We start from the raw sequence: 21,813 nt of genomic DNA on the forward strand, positions 1-21,813 counted from the left end.
TAATATAAATGAATTTAAACAAATTTAAAAGAACAACACTTATTTGAAATGGCACTAACATAAAAGTCTTTCATGTATTTTCACTTTTTTTTTTTTTTTTAATTATGCATTCTTGCAAAACAAAAGTATTGATTTATTTTAAAAACAAAATTAATGCATTCATGCTGAACAAAAGTATTAATTAATTTTTTTTAAATCCTACTGACCACAAACTTTTAAACAGTTACAAAACAAATGCAAAGCTCCTTCCCAATCTATCCTGACCTTTAAGTAAGCTGTAAAAACAGGTCATTTGGAACATGTCGCAGTTATGACGTGTTAGCACATGACTGACAATGTTTATATTTCAATGCTGCACCTTGATTAACATTATAAATGAACTTGAGGTACAATAACAATAATGAAAATAGATTTATTATTGTTGTTATTGAGTCTCCTTCATCATAATGTGCCATCTTGACCTTCAACCGCACATCCCACAGGTGTGACACAACTAGCATGTTCTCTCTGGAGTTTTCACACTCTTAGACATTATGAAACGAATTCCCTTTAGTATGCTCCTCTATAAGGACAGCAGTATTACTGTAGTGCCAGAGGCCAGGAGGAGAGGCCGGCGTTGGTTCTCTGGTGGCTCCTCACACAGTCCTCCCTTTCATTAAAGCAGACCTCCTCAAAGAAAAGAAGTCCTTCATAGCTCGCCAAACCACCCAACGAGAGCAATGTTTAGCCATGTTTGTTTTATACCCTTATAGAACACAGCGGGCTGCTGTAGGATGTCGTGAAGGCCACATGTTAGTGTGCGTGTGTGTAAGTGTGTCTTTGTGTTGTTTTGGCTTTCTTTCACATACTCACAAGCATGTTATATGAAAAGAGCAATTTTCACCTGAACCCACATACACACACTTAGCCAAACCCACGTTTTTTCCCTTGATCTACTAAATTAAATTTTCCACCCAGTGCCGTCCCTTAAAACGGCACACAGCCACATAGACACGTACACATACACATCCTGTAATGAGGCTGGCCCCTGCTAACGAGCGGCGACCCTAACGAGTGTGTGAACAGATCACAGCGGCCTGTCCAGCACTGATTTGAGCAGAGCTAATGAGAATAATGAGAGCAAGAGAATGAAGATTTACAAGCTGATAGAGTGAACAGGATGAGGAAAAAGTAGGAGCAAAATCTGGTTTCATAAAAAGAGGAGAGAAAGAGAGAAACCTTGACCCTGTAGTGTCTTTCCTGTCTTTTATAACATAAGACATATTCAAAATGAGACAATAGATAGATGGATAGATGGATGGATGGATGGATGGATGGATAGATAGATAGATAGATACAGTAGATAGATAGATACATACATATATCTATATAACCACATACAATATGGTTATTTCTGTCAGTGATGTATTTTAAAGTCATAACCAATTTGGACAGACAGACAGAAAGATAACACAATAACACAATATGATACGATAGACAGACGTACAGAAAGACACGAAATGATAGACAGACAGATATGGTACGATACAATAGATAAATAGATAGACAGACAGACATATACGATGCGATACGATACAATAGACAGAGAGACAGATACTAGGGATGTGCATCTCCATAACTGAGGACGATGCAATTACGCATCTCGATGCATAGCCAACAATACGATACATTGAAGATACATATGAAGCAGCTAGTGATGCGATGCGATACGATTCACCCCTATTGTGATGCAGTGCGATTCGATTTCGGTGAAGTAATCCACTACAAATTACTAATTACTTTTTTAAAATTGTAATTTGATTACATTACTGATTACTGCATTTAAAAAGTAATCAGATTACTAATTACTTTACTTTCAAGTTACTTTCAAGTTTACTTTACTTTTCAAGTTATCAAACCTAAAAAATGCACTGCAAAGATAAACTCATAGTTCTTTCGTTAATTTCATATTGACTGAAAAAAAATACATAAGTAGGCCTATTATTTGTATACCCTGATTTACTCCCAATATCAACAAAACTTTTATTTTTATTTTTTTGTTTTTTGTTTTTTAAAAATAAAGGAAACAAATAGGGTGTGTTTTCTGCATTCTCAGTCTCCGTGAATATCTTCCTGAAACGAGACACTAGAATGAACGAAAATGACATGAGAAATACAGTATATCTAAAGAAAGCTTGAATTGTCTATTATTAAATGTCTAAAACAAATATTCTCTGATAAAATAATCCGTATGAAACCAACGCGAGGTCCAGTCTTTCTCATTTGAGCTCACATAATGTGATCATGCCCACGCACATTGCGCGCTATAAGATCATCATCCGTGCGAAAACAAGCTTGAGACGAGCGAACATGTAAATGCTCACGTCACCTCTGTAGAAAGATTCAAGTTCATTTCGGCTACTTTTCGTTTTTGGAAGAAGACGCGCTGTGAGGAATAAGCCTTGAATTGTGATGCCGACGCGCTTTAATCCAGCAGATGATCTCATTCTGATGAGTCATTTATTTTTTACTTTATTAGTGTTACTCTGACATAAACTTTTACACATTCACTTGTTGAACTTTTCCCAAACTATAATGCCAGACTAAAATATGTTGAGTGCAACATTTTGAAATATGATAGGCAACCTTTCATTGCATCTACTGTAAATGTTTTAGGACTTTAGCTCGCATTCTCTGGTAATTTATTAAAGGGCATACTGATTTACTGCATACTGCAAAACATGATTTTTACTTCATATTTTTTTAATATTGCATTTGTAACTTAAGTACCGTAAATTTATTGACATAAGTAACTGTAGTTAGATTACATAAATTTAAAATGTAACTCATTACTTTACTGCATTACTGAGTAACACGTTATACCCAACTCTGGTGGCTATATGCTGGAAAGCTAACCTGGTCCAAGGCAGGCAAACTGTCAGGCTAAGCTCTAACATTGACCAACAGGAATGCAATGATATTACCACTGACTCTCTCACATACTATTATAGCCATGAAGCCTTTCTCTCTGGTTTTATAACAGCTGTACCTTTTATAGTTAGAACAGATAACATTAGAACATTACAATCTAACATTGCTCTTTAAAGCATTAACAATCACTAAACTAAAAGTTAAAATCACTAAATTAAAACTACATTTTAACTGCTATAAGAAACACACATTAACTCATCTGAGCTTAGTAATTAGGATTGTATTAGCTTACATTTTATTTACCAGTTACAATAGTCCCTTTACAGTTACTGCTATCATAAAATGCATATTTGACTCAGAATTATTGCGCTCTGTCTGTTTCGTGACATGTCAGTTATGCACTGAGGAAAACAAAAAGTCTCAAATGCATTAAACAGCACAAATATATTAGCTGTTTGCAATGGTGGATCGATTTAATCCATGATCGACATTAAGGGCTGCTAAAGAATGAGCGTGCACAAATTAGTTAGATTGTGTGAACTTACATTGTCGTTTATAACCACTTTAGCCCCGATTGATTTGTTAGGTTATTTCAAGTCATGTTTTGGACTTTAATCCCCGCTTGTCCTCGGGTCTCCGTAGTGTTATTCATCATATTCACACGCAGCAGTGATGAGAGAACGCCCTCGAGAAAGTTTTGAGAGGAGAAATCATATCTACATATAAAATATTGGTCACAGATTATTGGTCACTTTCTAAACAATAAAAGTGTAGCGCATCCACTAGTAATTATATATAAATAAATAGTTTTTTACCGATGCAAATATGTTAGAAACGATGCATCGTGATGCCAACAAATGCCAACTTGTATCCGATGCACACTTTTTAAACCGATGCAAAACCGATGTTAACTTTTTTTGCCGATGCACCGAGCGAATCGGGGAATCTTCCCATCTCTAACAGATACGATACGATGTGATACGATACAATTGACAGACAGACAGATATGATACGATATGATGCAATACGATACAATACGATACAATAGACAGACAGACAGATACGATACGATGCGATACGATACAATTGACAGACAGACAGATACGATACGATATGATGCAATACGATACGATACAATAGACAGACAGACAGATACATTACGATGCGATACAATAGACAGACAGACAGACAGACACGATACGATACAATTGACAGACAGACAGATACGGTACGATGCTATACGATACAATAGACAGACAGACAGATACAATACGATGAGATACAATACAATGGGCAGACAGACAGATACGATACAATAGACAGACAGGCAGACAGACACGCTATGATACTGTAGATATATAGACAGACAGACAGACAGACAAATACGCTATGATAGATATATAGATAGACAGACAGACAGATAGAGTGATACAATAGACAGACAGACAAATACGCTATGATAGATATATAGATAGACAGACAGACAGATAGAGTGATACAATAGACAGACAGACAGATACGATATGATACAATAGACAGACAGATACCCTATGATAGATATATAGATAGACAGACAGACAGATACGATATGATACAATAGACAGACAGACAGATACGCTATGATAGATATATAGATAGACAGACAGACAGATAGAGTGATACAATAGACAGACAGACAGATACAATAGGTGCATTAGAATAAAATTTTAAGACAGACAGGTACGATACTAATCGATGCAATACAATACGATACAATAATCAGACAGACAGATATGATACAATAGACAGATGGACAGATACGATACGATACAATAGACAGACAGACAGTTATGATACGATGTGATATGATGCAATAGACAGACAGACAGATACGATACAATAGACAGACAGGCAGACAGACACGCTATGATACTGTAGATATATAGATAGACAGACAGACAGACAGACAGACAGATACGCTATGACAGATATATAGATAGACAGACAGACAGATAGAGCGATACAATACAATACAATAAACAGACAGACAGATACGATACGATACAATAGACAGACAAACAGATAGAGCGATACAATACAATACAATAAACAGACAGACAGATACGATACGATACAATAGACAGACAAACAGATAGAGCGATACAATACAATACAATAAACAGACAGACAGATACGATACGATACAATAGACAGACAAACAGATAGAGCGATACAATACGATACAATAGAAAGACATGCAGACAGATACGCTATGATAGATAGATAGATAGATAGATAGATAGATAGATAGATAGATAGATAGATAGATAGATAGATAGATAGATAGATAGATAGATAGATAGATAGATAGATAGATAGATAGATAGATAGATGTCTATGGAAAGCCACCTTAATGAGAACAGATTTCTTGTGAGAACAACCTGCAAAGTTAAGAAAATATGCTTGTTTATTGAGAGTGTCCCAACCCTCTTCTAATTTAATGTGGGTTCATTATGCTGTGTTTGGAATTAAGATTAACATTGTTTCCAATGTAGGTAAGGATATGACCTTATCCAGAGTGGGAGTGTGGTGTGTGTATGTGTGCTGGTCACTGCTAAGCTCACGGCCTTCTCATAAAATCTGAAGGGTAGTGGCAGTGGCAGTGAATTTAACCATCTTTCCCAAATAAACAAAGCTAGAGAAAGACAGATGTGGATTCAATCAACTTCTTATGTGATTAAAAATTCAACAATCCTGCATTGATTAGCTCAAGAATAATACTTTAAACAAGAAATAAATAAAACAGAATCGCAGTGAGACAAAAAATAAATCTTAAGCACATATAATATGGTTATTTCTGTCGGTGATGTATTTTAAAGTCAAACATTGATCACAACCAATTTTACTTCTATAATCTGACCTACCCTTGGCCTTGTGAAAAAAGTGTGCTTAATTGTACACTTGTAGAGCTCTTCAGATCCTAAAAATAGAATAAAAAACCTACTTGCCGATAATATAATATGAAAAAAAAAATAAAAAATTGAAATAAAAGGCCACTTAAGTTTTCTTAAAGAATACTCTTTTCATGTCTGTTTCCTAAATGGGCCATGAAATGCAGTTCCGTATTTTTATATTTTGTTACTTTAGGTTAATTGATGAAGTTTTTTGCATCAAAAAAGGTCAATTATGAATTATCACTCCCTGTGAAACAGTTTCTTCTGCACTACTTTCAACAAGTGGGTAACCAACTTGCAAAAGTAATGATTGTTTTGATTGTTTCATGAACTCTCCCCTCATCTTTCACTGGTCAGCCAAACAGAAAGCCCCGCCCCCAAACTTACCCCATTGGTTGAGCTGTTGCTGTGTCAGACTGTTCAGGATGCTCAAACAAACAGAACAATGTTTTGAAAGCGCCACAGTTTTTACACTTTTCAGTGTAATCTTGTCTCTGTATATCAAACTGAAAAAAAAATGTGTCTTAAACCTGAAAAAATTGCACACTTCAGCTGTAATATCATACAAGTTTGACAGAAGTTTGACTAGACATGGTTTGACCGGACTAGATTACCTCGGCCTCACTGTTTACACAAACACTCCTCAAAACTCCTCCGCAACACAACAACAGTCCAAGTTCTTCTTCCAGAGTTCATTTCGAGTTCTTGTTGAGATGTTGAGCCAATGAACACGCCTAACAGCAGGGACTGAATATTCAGTTGCTGGAGTTGTCTCAGGCTTCATATCCAGTAGCGTCGTGGTGAAGAAAGTGTTAAAGGAACGGGACAGAGCAGGACCAGAGGAGTGTGTGAGGAAGAAGAAGGGGGGCAGACCGCTGGAGTTGATAGACTCCAGATGTGACTATTAGATAAACTCAAGGCAAGGGGTGTGTTTGTGAGTGTGTGTATGTGTGCTAGTGTGGGTGTGTTTATGTTGCTAGCGGGACCCGATAGCGTCTGGGCTTTTCACGAAATGCACAAACCAGGATGGAGTGACAGAGCGTACATTCACACTGAGAAAATGCTGAAAGAGCAGATGAGGGTAGTTTTGAGAGGACATTTTTACCGTGTCTGTGAAATGCACAGCTGAACTGAATTTACAACTTTCTGTATTTGTTCTCTGTGTTTCCTTCTATCACGTCCACAAGAAATCCTTTTCATTTTGCCCTCCTAAAGCCCAGACTGACTGGATCTCAAAGTCCACCCACACGCAGCAGTGTTCACACATAGCCTGTCATTGTCCTGTGTTCATTCACTCATATTGTGCTCTATGCTGTCAGACAGCTGTTTCTTTGTACTCTTGCTGGCCTAGTGACAGCGCTTCAGTGCTCTACTCTTAAAGTACTGTGTGCCGGCCCAACATGCAGGACTTTTGATTGATAATTGCTTTTTTCCCCAACATATTAATAGTTGGACTTATGCAAATTGCTGAAGAATTTCTGTAATTGTTTTTCAAGAGTTAGGTTGCATAAGTAAAAATCCAGATCATTTTCTCCATAGAGGAACAGGATGAAGATGATACATTTTTCTTATTTTGTTTAAACCTTTTTTTCATGTAGTACTGCCCTTCAGAAGCAACAGAAGATACTTACGTATTTCCAAGAAGACAAAATAAGTTCAATTTACCCTTGTCTTCAAATTGAGAAAGTTTTCACCGCCAACTCTTAATGCATCGTGTTTCCTTCTGGTGCATCAGTGAACGTTTGAACCTTTTGTGTAACTGTTGCATATGAGTCCCTCAGTTGTCATCATCAGTGTGAAAAGATGGCTCTCAAAATCATACAGTCCCTACTGGTAAGGGTTCAGGTATGCAAAAGATGCTGAAAAACCAAAGAATTTGCAGGATACGGGGGATTTTTGAAAGAACAGTAGGCAGTTTAACTGTTCAGGACAAACAAGAAACAACCATCACAAAAAACACAAAACAGTGGTGGATCAAAGATAATGACACACAGTATTAGGAATTAAGCAAATGTAAACTGACTGGCCACTCCCATGAAGCACTGCAAATGAATGGGGGATGAAAACTTTTGAATGGTATGAAGATGTGTAAGTTTTTCTTATTTTGTTTAAACATTGTATTTTTTTTACATTGCCCTTCAGAAGCAACAAAAGATATTTACATGTTTCCCAGAAGACAAAATAAGTACAATTCAAAAAGTTTTCACCCCCAGCTCTTAATGCAACGTGTTTCCTTCTAGAGCAGGGATAGGCAACGTTGGTCCTGGAGTGCCGCTGTCCTGCAGAGTTTAGCTCCAACCCTAATCAAACACACCTGAACAAGCTAATCAAGGTCCTCAGAATTACTAGGGCTACAGGCAGGTGAGGTTTTTTTCAGGGTTGGAGCTAAACTTTGCAGGACATTGGCACTCCAGGAACAACGTTGCCTACCCCTGTTCTAGAGCATCAGTGACCATTTGAACCTTTTGCAATAGTTGCGTATGAGTCCCTCAGTTGTCCTCAGTGTGAAAAGATGGATCTCAAAATCATACAGTCCCTGCTGGTTAGGGATCTAAAGAAAGTGGGCAGTTTAACCATCACAAAAAAACACAAAACAGTCGTGGATCATCTTACACAGTATTAAGAGTTAAGCATATTTAAACTTTTGAACAGGGCCATTTTTATAAATTCAACTATTATTTTGTCTTATGTAAAATATCTTATTCAGTTCAACACTAAATAAAAATATGCTTTTTGTATGATCCCTATTATTTTGGTAAAATAATTAGCATGTTGCACATTCTGCACGATGTATGTAAAGTTTACGACCACAACTGTATACTGTACATCGCTTGTTGTATTCCACATTTTAAAGTTGTTTTGGATAAAACGTCTGCTAAATTAATATATATCACCATATATAACACCATTCTGGGCTACGTTTCCCAAAAGCATCGTAAGCCTAAGTTGATCGTAGCTCCATTGGTTTCAATGGGTGTACGATGTACTTAAGCTTACGATGCTTTTGGGAAACGCAACCCTGGTCAGTCTGTGGTTAACAGAGGAAATACGCATGCTTAGATCATTTGATAAGTAGCCTATATGAAGTAAAACTGGATTTTGGCATTAGTTTTCGTCTACATTTGGGTCCTTTCAAATGATTTGACAGCAAACCTCCTTCCAAAGTCCAACTGAAGCATCCCAAAAGCACAAATGGTCATTTTTTAATACATGCACCTAATTTATTTCTGGAAGTGCACATGCTCCAAGCACAAGGCTGAGCAATTTTCCACAATTCCGGTCCCAACATTTATCTTGGCATAGAACCTTCCTTCTGCCATTGAACAAATATATAATCAACATTAACCACAGAAATGCAACTCTTCAAAAGTGCACTTCTTCTTCATGAGTTTACTGAAAAAAAAATATATAAAGGAAATGGTCTGGACTTCACATTGCATGTGTATTTAACTCAAGTTCTTGAAATATGTTAGATATTTCAGTCTAAACGGGCCAGTCCTGAAGTAGAATACATATTGGTTCCATTTATCTGATTATTAAAATGATGACATTGACATTTTACACATATATGCTAAGATTATTTTCCTTATGTGTGTGTTGGGTTTCAAAAGGATGATCATTTGCAATAATTTTAGAACACAAATAAAAGTGAAATGTTGCCTTTGACTCAGGATAGACTGGATAGAGGAAAACTATTCCAATAATCTGAGGAAGGAGAGGAAAAGCAGGAAATGAGTTGGAAAAATAAGAAGCAGGCAGATCCAGATTTCCTGTTTGGGTAGGAGTGGGTCAATGTAAATTTCAAGGCAGCGTTATAAGGACCCCATTGTGTAACATGTCCGATGTGTGTGTTAGTGGCCATTACACGGGGTCACGTCTGCTCCCCCCACTCAGGACTCCAGCGCTACGGGAAAAACAGTGTTTAAAAAAAAAATAGAGAGAGAAAGGAAACAGTAAAAATAAATGAGAAATAACCTCTGTGCAGGGACAGGAAATGACATGCGGCACCAAAATGGCTTCCGCTATTTGCACCTAAATCTACGAAGCAACACACCTCACCATATTCCTTCCTGTATTAATATACCAAATTGCTACATTGCCTGGCAACAGGGATACATAAACAGTAATTAGCTATTTAACCTGATATTAGAAATGGAGAAATTAGATTTTTTTTTTTTATCCTATGTGGTTATGAAAAACAGCACAAGTCATCATGTCATCATCATATTCATGGCAGTCTCTGCTCTCAGCATGCACCTGTCCAAAAAAATGTGAAGAAGACCCACGATTATTATTATTATTGTTGTTGTTTCCAACAAAGCTTTCCACTGAGGCAAAATTGATTGATTTATTTTATTGTATTAAGTCAGAGTATCATTCTTGCAATTTGCCTTAAGCCATGTGTTATGTTGCAGTTTCTTTTTAAAATGACAGTTTACAGTTGCTTGCCAAAGGCAATTTTCAGTTACATTAAATCTCATTTGCCGAAATTCTAAATAGAGCAGCATACAGAGTTAAACATTCTGAATCCAGAAGTAAAAAATACAGTTAAACAATTGATTTATAAACATTTCAAGACAGATCAACCTTGAGCTCTGAGGTTGTTAAGTGAAGCCACAAATTAGTGTAATTTCAATTTAAAAAAATCTGCAAAATAGTCAAAAATCCTGTCATAGAAGTCACCATTACCATGTGAATTAAAGCAGCTACTTATACTTTTGTAAAATTAGTTTTTGCATATTTTGAAATAAACTTGTGCAGTGCTTAATGGGATGAGCAGTTCATTCTCTCATATAAGAAAATGCACAGTCTTGTCTTTTTTCCCTTTAACTTTTGTATACATATTTGGCTTCAAATCAAAGTTTTAATACTGTGAATTAATCTCAGAGCTGCTTGGTTTAGTTTATTGAAGAATATTTTAAAATCCCAGCACGACTGCTGAAAAGCGCAAAGTGATCTCATGAAAAAAAAAAAAAAAACCGAGGTGGGGATTTCATATGCATTTGTGTATGTAATTTAATGTTATTTGTATAGAAATGTACAATTATTAGAAAGAAAGTAACCACAAAGAAAACATATAGATCATATAAAAAATGATCCATATCCACCAATTTGCTAAAATAGTTAGGAATTGCCATGAAAGTGTGTTGCCATGTCTCTCTACAGCTGCATATATCAAATATGCTCTAACTAGCTGTGATTTTGTCACTTTGTACAGTTTCACTTTCAGTATGTGTAGAAATATACTTTACAGGAAACTCAACACATCACAGCTGGTAGGACAGTGTCCCATATAAACCCCAAATCTCCATCAAGAGTTAAAATACTACAAAATGCTGTTTCAGGTCAGTGATTGAAGTTTGTCGTAGCTTTCCCATCCAGACATCTGCATGTTTGAATACCTATGATCATGTTCTTACATAAGGTCTTACTAAGAAAATCATAAACCATGTGCTGGGGAAATTATTCAGCAGACTTTGGCTTGGATTGTAAGTGATTTAAAGACACGGATCAAAAATCGTTCTTTATAAATCCTTTTGTGAAGTTCACGAAGGTTCGTGGATCCTAACTGTGTGTAACTGCTCCAGAGCTATAAAGACCCTGTGAAAGCACTTAATGGGTGCAGTTTTCTGTCTTCTGTGGATGCATTTCCTGTTGAAACAGGAAGTAGGGCCTGGATGTATCTAATAGCTTTTTTTATACAAAGACAATAACATTTAGTTTACATCTCAAAGACATGAACATGCCATGAAACAAATACATAAGAAAATACTTAAGTGTGAATATACTTGAATTGCAGTTGAATACACTTAAATGGATGTTATTTACAATCAAAAGAAATTGTATTGTAATTTAAAATGTATAATTAAATGCAGTCAGCTAAACTTCAGGGTATTTTTGAACCACTTAAGTTGGATTTAAGTAAATCTTTATATGTAATTTCATGATTACTTCTATTGTCTTTGAAATATGGTTAAAATGACCAGCGTTTATGGTAAACTAAAACTACTAAAGTGTAATTTATACTGGATATATTAAATAAATATATTTGTAATTACACATTTGTAATGATGAATTTGTATATATGCATATATTAAAATATATTTAGTTTAAACATAATATCAAATAACGTGCTACAGTTAAAATTATTCATGTGCTATATATTTTAGTCAACACATCAAAATAACTGCACTTATTTAAAACATGACTTTTTTTTTTTTTTAATTTGAAGTACACTACAAGTGCAGATTTAATGCAATTAAACACACTTTTTTTTAACAATTAACAATAAAAAATACAGTCAAGTTCTTTAGTATGGTAGTCAACACATCAAAATGAGTGCACTTATTTAAAAAATCAAAAAGATTATTAAAACATAGTGTTTTATAATGCATTTTAATACAAAATTTGATTAATTTGACGTTATTACAAAGTCAACATTTTAAAGTGTGTTAAGAAACATAATTATGAAAGTGTACTGTCCTTAAGTGACATTTATTTCAGTACTGTATTTCCTGTTTTTTTTCTTCTAAATATACTACAAGTGCACATTCAGTGCAATTAAGCACGCTTCTTTTTCACAATTAACAATAAAAAGTATAGTCAAGTTCTTTAGTACGGTAGTCAACATATCAAACAAGTGTACAGTACGTCTGAGTCAGCAATATTTTTATCTAAAAAAAAAAAAAAAGACAGTAAATTTTAAGTATATAAATGTGCTAAAAGATTATTTTGTAAGCTTTAGGAATATACTACCATACTGACAAACAGATTAAGAGCCATAAAACTCCAGATTTCATGAGTCTTTAATCACTCCAGCCGTGCTGACATTGTGGTTCTGCAGTGTGTGAGCGCTCCAGACTTCAGGAAGAGAACTCTCCCCGTTCCACATTCCCCATCTGAGCGATAAGAGAGTGTCTGTGAGCCGTTGTGTTGATCTTCACACACAGAGAGCACACTTTGCTCTGACCTTTACTCTAGCGGTGTGTGTGTGAGGAAACAGTGGGTAGAGTCTCTCTTTTCATCACAGTGCTAATGAGGGTTAGGACACGCTAGCCAGGAAACAGCTATTGTTCCCCGTCCAAGAGCACGGCTACTGGCACACACACACATTTGTGAGGAGGTTCATTCAACAATTCACATTCATAGACTGAAATACTCTACAACATGTCCTATTTACCCTGCTGTCGAACTCTTTTGTAGTCACAGGAATTCAAACACGTGTATTTAATAGCGCATAACTTTCTCCTGCGGTCACTTTCTCACCTTCTTCCCCTCCGCTTCTCTCCGTGTATTGGCTCTGATGGCTATTAATGTGTCAATCATGCAGCACTCAGTAGGCCATACAGATGTGACAGGCAGCGCTTTAATGCATTCTGTCATGCCGGTGTTAATGTCTTGGTTCCCTGCAAATATATACAGCATATCTGTTATCAAGCTGTGTAATGTTCATGTTTATATTCAGCACATGATATCATGCTGCAGCGTTGTTTGCTGTAGAGCTTTATGGATGAAGGACGTTAGGAAAGAGAGGATGATTGATTGGTGGATTGCTTGTTTTGGTTCAATATTAGCCACATAATCAATTCAGTACATTTAGTAAAAAGGCTACAACCTAAATTATAATAATACATATACATATGAAAATAGATGCATATAATGTGTATATATAAAATGTTAATTGTATTGTTACGTTTGCATGCTATATAAAGTGTGACATTAGAATACAAAATACTTTATAATACATGCAAAATTAAATGCATTTTAATTCTAACATATGTATTAGAATAATAATCATTATATATATATATATATATATATATATATATATATATACAGGTATTATTTGTAATAATATTAATATTAATGGCGATATTCATTTTGAATAATATTGAAATAATTATGTAATTTTTATTTAAAAGTACCTTACTAAATAAAGCATAAAACACACTTTATAATGCATAGAAATTACATTTAATTTATATAAAATGTAATTATTCATATATATTTACACACACACAAATACTAAATAAATTAATAAACATTAATGTTTAAAATATATTTTTATTTAAATGTTAGCATACTGTATAAAGCACACTATAATTTATAATAAATATAAAATGCTATTTATTTTATGTAAAACGTATTGAATTTAATATACTGTCTAAACTTAATGTAATGTAATCAAAATTAATAAATAAATCTCAGAACAGTGATGGGGAACTGCAGGGAATAAGTATTTTTTTTATTTAAAGTTTGTATGAAATTAAAATTGATCTTATTAACTTTCTTAATGCACAATTTTTAATGTCACTAAAAAAATTGCAGTCTCTAAAAAAATTATTCTGTGCTCTTGTTTTGAGGATGCTGAAACAATTTTGAGCCATTATGAAACTTGAGTTGACCCTTATCATCCTCAAAATTCCCTTATGGCCAATAAAAAAAAAACATGCAAGAGTTTCAGAGGTTAATTTGTCAGTATTAAGTGTATTTTGATGACTGAATATGCTGATAAGTGCTTAAACACATGGACAAAAGCAAACACAGGGATCCGAGCCAGGACAGAGTCGGCATGAAACACTACCTTCAAAGCTTGTACTGGAAATGAATATTTACGGTTTGACTCATGAAGGTGTAACTTCACCGTGGGAAGAATCACTTTAAAAGCCTCCACTGTTTAAAGAGAGCATCTCCACTTTCTCCTGTGATGTGTGTCTGTTTTCTCTGCTTGGGGGATCTGCCTCCATTTTGAGCCCGAGGACCAGGTGTGGTTTGAGGTATGGTTTAAAAAATGCAGGAAATCTCTTTCTTTCTCAAACAGAGACAGGACAAAGTAAACTATGTTGAAGGCAGGGAAAGGGTCTTGTGGTCAACGGCATATAAAATTTCATATTTTACTTCATGTTATTTTATGCTGATATGAACTGGTTGTTTTTGGACTCCAGTAATGGTCAGCATACACAAACATGTAACTTCCTTTTTTTTTCAAAGCACATGTACATATGTGTTCATATAGCATTTATTGCTCAAATGTAGAAAAAAGGGTTGCTTGAAACGTGTAATCCATGGGAAATCTACTCAGATATAACAGTACATGTAAGTCGATCTGCTCAAAGGTCTCTGTGTTTGTCTGTTTCTCAGGGATCTCAGGAATAACTTGATCAGCACCATCATTCCTGGAGCCTTTCTGGGTCTCACAGCTCTTCGAAAACTGTAAGTACACCTTAAAATCATAATCAGTTATTATAACAGGACACCGGTTACACACTTTACCAATAATGTAGCAGTAATTGCATTAACTTCAACTGTTTAACTGTTTGGGGCTGTTCACACAGAATGCATTTTTCCATTCCAATGCGCTGCATTTCTATTGTTTTTCAATGTAAACACACGCTAGACGGACATGCAAGACCGTTGTGTTTGCATGTTTTGCAGTGTCTCGCACATAAGCCCTGCATTTTTAAGACTTTTTAAGAGTGTGAAGTTAAAAAAAAATTCTGCTCATCGGTGTCAGTTCCAGAACTGTGACCCAGTCAGAAAACCCTGAAGGCGGGGCAAGCATTGTGAATTTTTGTTTACAGTAGCATGTTAGCATTGCAATTGTTTTACTGACGGCAGTATGGCGGGGGAGGCATTCTGCACTGCGCTTTTTAAAAAAACATTCCTGAGCACTGCGTCTCGCGTTTTTAGATGCAAATACGTGTTCTGTGTTTTCTTTTTTTTCAAAGTGCGTGTCAATCCATAGAGTGTGATTTGGTGTAAATGTAATACTGGACTGGGACATTGAAATAAAACATATATTTATATAAGTACTAGTGCTGTCGAATGATTAATATAAATGTATATATAAATACAAACACATACTGTATATATTTTGAAAATATGTACATGTATATACATTTATATATTATATATAAACATATTTGATATATAAACATAACATATTTTCTTAAATATATATATGCATGTGTTTGTATTTATTCATACATAATAAATATACACGGTACACACACATGTTATGTAAACAAAAACTTTTATTTTGGATGAGATTAATCGTGATTAATCATTTGACAGCACTAAGTACTTAACTAAAAGTAGCGATTTTACGAACTTAACTGAATTAAATTAAATTAAATTAAATGCATTTAAAACGTGAATGTGTTTTCATTAACAACATTTATTTTTAACAGTACAAATATACTTTTTAAGCAGAAAGAAGCGCATTAAATAAACACATGAATTGATAGTGGAGCATGTTATAGTACCTGTTATAGTATCTTTTGTACTCTTCAAGACATTGAAACAAAAGTAAAACTTTTTTAAAGGTTTTGTAAATCAAATCATAAATAAAATAAATTGTTAATGTGTTTGAAAGAAGTGTCTTATGCTCACCAAGACTATATATAGTGAGCGAAAACAATTTTCAGCATTGATAATAGGAAATGTTTTTTGAGCAGCAAATCAGGATATTAGAATGATTTCTGAAGGATCATGTGACACTGAAGACTGGAGTAATGATGCTGAAAATTCAGCATTGCATCACAGGAATAAATTACATTTTTAAATATATTACAATAGAAAACAGTTATTTTACATTTTAATAATATTTTCAATATTACTGTTTTACTGTATTTTTCATCCAATAGATATAGTCTTGGTGAGCATAACATATATTTATAGCCTGTGGTGTATAGCTGGTGTATAGTACCTTGACTGTAATTGAACTAATATAAGTAGTTTAAAAAGCTACAGTTTCAAAGTTTGAATCATTGATCACTGCATAATGATTGCTGCATGATGAAGTGTTTTCATAAGTTCTGAAGCCCAGATCCATATGCTTGCTAGAACTGGAACACAGAATAACAATGCATCTGATTTACTGTAATCTGTGCAGTGACCTATCCAGTAACCGAATTGGGTGCCTGACCTCAGAAGTGTTCCAGGGACTTACCAACCTCACAAAATTGTAAGTCATTATTTCTGAAACAAATATTTATTGGAATACAAAAACACAGAAGATCAGTATCACTCTTGGAAGTGTTGCTGTGCAGTACAGAATAACATATGTTTGACAATGACTTTGACAATGATACACACAGCTATTTATAATGTTTATAAAACATTTATAATGTTCTTGTCATATTTAAGAATTGCAAAATGTTTCATTTGTGTTTTTATATTATAGAAACATCTCTGGAAACATCTTTTCCTCTCTGGATCCACATTTGTTTATGGAGTTGCACTCTCTAAAGCTGGTGTGAGTTAAAGTGAATGTTCTCATGATGCACATGCTCATTTTTTTTGTATAGAAAGAGATATTCATGGGATTTCTTGCATGCCAATTGTCAGTGATATTTTTGATAATTTTATAATGCACTAAACTAAGCACATATGTCTATAATTCACAACTATATTCCCTAGAAATGGTTTAACTGCTATTAAATGAAGCCTATTCTTTATCAAGTATGACAGGATAATACAGTAATGCAGCTTTGATGAATATTTCTGATCTCACCCTGTTCCCGTCACCATTAGGGTCATGATTAACTCTTTAACACGACATAAAGTAGACCTAATAAGTATTTCAACCCTGCAGTCACACTTAAAACGTGTAAATATCTTTGTATTAAATAAGTTCAATTTCTTAATTCACCTAGGAAGTACTAAATGTGTTTAATTACACAAATAAATGGACAGTCTTCTTCTGAACAACAAGCTTTATCTAATTCTTACCTCCAATTGTGTGCTCATTAGGAACTTTCATTCTGAGTTCCTGTCATGTGACTGCGGTCTGCGCTGGGTCCCAGGCTTTTTCCGCAGCAGTTCTGCTCGGCTTGGGGACGAAACACTGTGTGCGTATCCCAGGAGACTTCAAAACAAACCCCTGCGACTCCTGAGAGAGACTGACCTCAGCTGTGGTGAGCAAAATTAATATCAATCTTATACAATATCATGTTCAAATATTTACATACAATATGCACATCTGAATGGAATTTACGGCAACATATTTACTTATAAATAAAGATATGCTCTCTCTCTCTTTCTATATATATATATATATGTATATATTAGTGTATATACAGGAGATCGGGGCTAGTTGTCACATTTTTTTTTTTTACTCCAGTGAATATTTCACAAGGTAGTTTTAAGGGTGGGGGGGCAAACCATTGTTTTGGACAAAAAAATGAAAATATATTATTATTATTATTATTAAGATGATTTTATTAGACTCAAACTTATAGTTAATATAACCCTTGTGGCAACTTCCTGATGAAATTTCTAGTATTGAAAATTATTTTTTAAATTCAGCTATAGCTTTGTTTTGAATAAAAAATGATATAAAAAATAATTTATTTACTTGTGACAATTTGAATATGACTATTTTAATTTTACTGTGGAGGACATAAATTATTATTATTATCACATTATTTATTGCAATATTAACAATGATTCTTTACGTTTTTTATTATTATTATTAATAATAATTATTCTTATTCTTATTATTAATAAAAGGATTTGATTGGACTTTTGACTCAAACCCTTATTATGATGTAGCTCTTGTGGCAGCTTCCAGAAACAAAAGTATTCAGTATTGAAACCTGCATAATTTATCAGTGACAACACCTTCTTAGTCTTTGATCAGTTTTGGTATTTTGGCTGAATTGCAAATGTTGCTCAACTCTTGTGTTTTAGCCAGCTAAGATCAAGTATATTTGCTTAAAAATTCCCTATTTCTCTGACTTTTGCCACAGGGGTCTGATTGTATTTCTCAGTGACTTTCTGTTAAACCTCATCTCATCTTTCTGGTAGACATACGCTGCATTTTTCCAAGTCTTGGGCCTCAAACCGGGGCTCCTGTTACTGTTTTAATATCAGCTCATTTCGCCATCTCTTCCTCTGCTGCCCTTCAACATATTTATGTTGGCCAGAAGCACATAGCTGTGACCGACTAGGAAAGATCCCTCTGTGGGTTTGCAGTTGTGAATACATATCCTCAGTCCTCGACAAGGGACTGATTCACCCAGGCTGTTTCACAAGCAAAGCTGATTTTGAATGATTACACGGCAACAAAACACACAAAGAGCTTTCTTACACCTCCTGTTACTTGTGTGCGACAAAGAATACGATTGAATTTGCTTCAGTTATTAACAGAGGAGATGTCTAGCAGTGCAGCCTATTAGGACTAAAGATGAAAACAGATGAAAACACAGAAATGTCTGATCCATAGAAAACTGAAGGCCTAATCTCCTTACACATAATGCCCACAACAAAAAGGGCCGGAATAAGAACAGCACGAGACCGTGTGAGAATCCACAAGCAATACTGTCTATAATATATATACTTATATATTAAAAAGTCTCATACTCACCAAGGCTGCATTAATTTGACCTAAAATAGAGTAAAAACAGTAATATTGTGAAATATTACAATAAAAAAAAAAAAAACTTTTTCTTTTTGAATATATTTTAATTTGAATATGTTTTATTTTATTATTGTGATGAATTTTCTTTTTATTTGTGATGAAAGGTGAATTTTCAGCAGCCATTACTCCAGTCTTCAGTGTCACATGATCCTTCAGAAATCATGAGAAAAAAATATGTGATTTTTTTTTCAGGATTCAACAGCATCAGTTTTAAATAGAAATATTTTGTAACATACTGCCACTTTTGATCAGTTCAATGCATCCTTCCTGAATAAAATAAAACTTTTGAACTGTAATGTATTAGACTAAGATTGTTTTATGAATCTATTGTTTATGTTTTCAACGATTTTACTCCTCAGAGGGTCTGCTGGAGCTGCACACGCTGTCTCTTTTACCCTCGCTGCGGCAGGTTGTGTTTAAGGGGGACAGGCTGCCTTTCCATTGCACTGCTTCACTGGTGGACAAAGTCACTGCTCTTCACTGGCGACACAACGAACAGCCTGTCACCACGGACCCTACCAATGGAGTTCATCTGGAAGAGAGTGTGCAGCATGACTGCACCTTCATCACCAGGTAACACATACAGAGACTAACCATAATTTAGTTATATATTTATGTACGCTGTACACTGCTGGTCTTGAATAATTAAGATTGTTTTATGTTTTTGAAAGACGTCTCTTTTTCACCAAGGCATTTAGCCTATTTGATTAAAAATATAGTAATGTTGCGAAATATTATTGCAATTCAAAATAACTGTTTTCTATTAGAATATATTTTAAAATGTAATTTATTCCTGTGATGCAAAACTGAATTTTCAGCATCATTATTCCAGTCTTCAGTAATGAGCAATGCCACTGAACTAACAAAAAAGGATAGAAAGAACAGGTTAACATTATTGATTCAGAAAAATCACTCCTCTACAGTACGTTTTATTGCCGGTATACCGTTCTTATTAATTTTTAGTGAGCTGATCCTGTCAAACGTCCATGTCGAGGCGAGTGGTGAGTGGGAGTGTGTGGTGTCCACGGGCCGTGGGAACGCCTCACGCAGTGTGGAGATAGTGGTACTGGAGAACAGCGCCTCCTTCTGTCCGGAGCAGAGAGTGACTAACAATCGAGGGGAGTTCAGGTAAGAGATTTGTCCGACAGCTTTGCCTGTGGCTTAATAATGCTTATCTAGAAAAGTCTGGCAATATGTCATCTGTTTAACCTCTTTGGCTTCAGGTGGCCTAGAACTCTGGCTGGCATCACCTCCTACCAGTACTGTCTGCAGCTGCGCTACCCCTCCTTAACTATAGGGGGCAGCGTGGAGCAGAAGAAGGCTTCGCGTAACTGTGACCGCTCTGGACGCTGGGAGGAGGGAGACTACTCTCAGTGCCTCTATACTAATGACATCACACGGGTCCTGCATACCTTCATACTGGTTAGAGTGACCTTCTAGCTAGAGTCTTGTTTTTTTTGTTTTTAACTGTTTTTTCCCCCCCTTTTTTTTCAAGTGTGGTGCAGATTACTAATATGTAAGGCATTTAAAGCTCCCCTTTAAAGTACACTTTAGCATTCTTTTTAAAAGAGTATTTATTACTGAAATAATATACTTTACAAGAATGTACTTAAGTGTAATGTTAATGCTGACTGCATGTGCATTGCAATTAAGTAAAAAATCTTTATAGTTGAATTTTATATTGAATGCAACTGGGTTTAAAAGTGTTTACTGACCCACTTAAGTAGGACTGAAGTTAGATGTAATAAATAATGCTTATATTGTTTTTTTACGGTGGCCCGAGAGAGCTCAACACGCTGCAAATAGAAAGAATACCTGCAATTTAAGAAAACACGCGTGCTGCAAATGCTCACAACACAACCGAATAAAGAGACACACTGCAAATAAAATGTTTTATTTGGTTGTGTTGTGAGCATTTGCACTGCATTTCTTTATTTGTTTGTGTTGTGAGCATTTACAGCACCTTCTGTCAAATGTATGAAGATGTTTTCTTGATGTGCTTGTATCAAGAAGTTGAAGTTGCAGCGCGTTGAGCTCTCTCGGCCACCGTAGTTTTGAAATGTGGCTAAAGTGTACTGATGAATGTACTGACAGGTATTTATGTAAATTAAAATGCTTGAAATATTTTAATGTCATTTCTATTTGAACTTATATGTTATGTATTCAAAATGATTTCTAATAACACATTTAAAAATGTGAATTTAAATTTCAATTTAGTACATTTGTAATATATTGGTTTTAAATCAAATAACACACTACACTTAAATATCAAGTAGTTTACAGTATCAACACATCAAAATAAGTGTACTTTAAAGCACAACAAACAATTATTAAAATATAATGATTTAAAATGCATGTACGTTTTAAATTTGACATTATTACAAAATTAACTTTTTAAAAGTATGTTTAAGAAACATACTGTAGTATACTTAAGTGGCCTTTTATTTAATTAATATTACAAGTGCAAATTAAATACTTTTAAGCACACTTTTTTGTTTCCTCACAAGGGCCAGTTGGCAAGACAGTTATAAATCCTAGTTGTTCCTC

The 21,813-nt window shown here is 34.8% G+C and overlaps 1 protein-coding gene across 2 annotated transcripts in view; it reads left to right on the forward strand.

The window, feature by feature from the left end:
• adgra2 (adhesion G protein-coupled receptor A2) overlaps positions 1-21,813 on the forward strand; it is a 79,109-nt gene that overhangs the window by 43,975 nt on the left and 13,321 nt on the right. The window contains exons 1-8 of one of the 2 annotated variants that reach the window (XM_058785445.1): positions 10,915-11,188; positions 14,985-15,056; positions 16,738-16,809; positions 17,029-17,100; positions 17,598-17,761; positions 19,626-19,839; positions 20,230-20,394; positions 20,490-20,688. In XM_058785445.1, coding sequence (XP_058641428.1) covers positions 17,075-17,100; positions 17,598-17,761; positions 19,626-19,839; positions 20,230-20,394; positions 20,490-20,688 — 768 coding nt within the window. In that variant the 5' untranslated portion in view covers positions 10,915-11,188; positions 14,985-15,056; positions 16,738-16,809; positions 17,029-17,074. Of the gene's footprint in view, positions 1-10,914; positions 11,189-14,984; positions 15,057-16,737; positions 16,810-17,028; positions 17,101-17,597; positions 17,762-19,625; positions 19,840-20,229; positions 20,395-20,489; positions 20,689-21,813 lie in introns of those variants that run through there. The other variant, XM_058785444.1, reaches the window with a different exon arrangement.

Source organism: Onychostoma macrolepis, chromosome 08 (assembly GCF_012432095.1).
Source record: "Onychostoma macrolepis isolate SWU-2019 chromosome 08, ASM1243209v1, whole genome shotgun sequence".
Taxonomy (NCBI): Eukaryota; Metazoa; Chordata; class Actinopteri; order Cypriniformes; family Cyprinidae; genus Onychostoma; species Onychostoma macrolepis.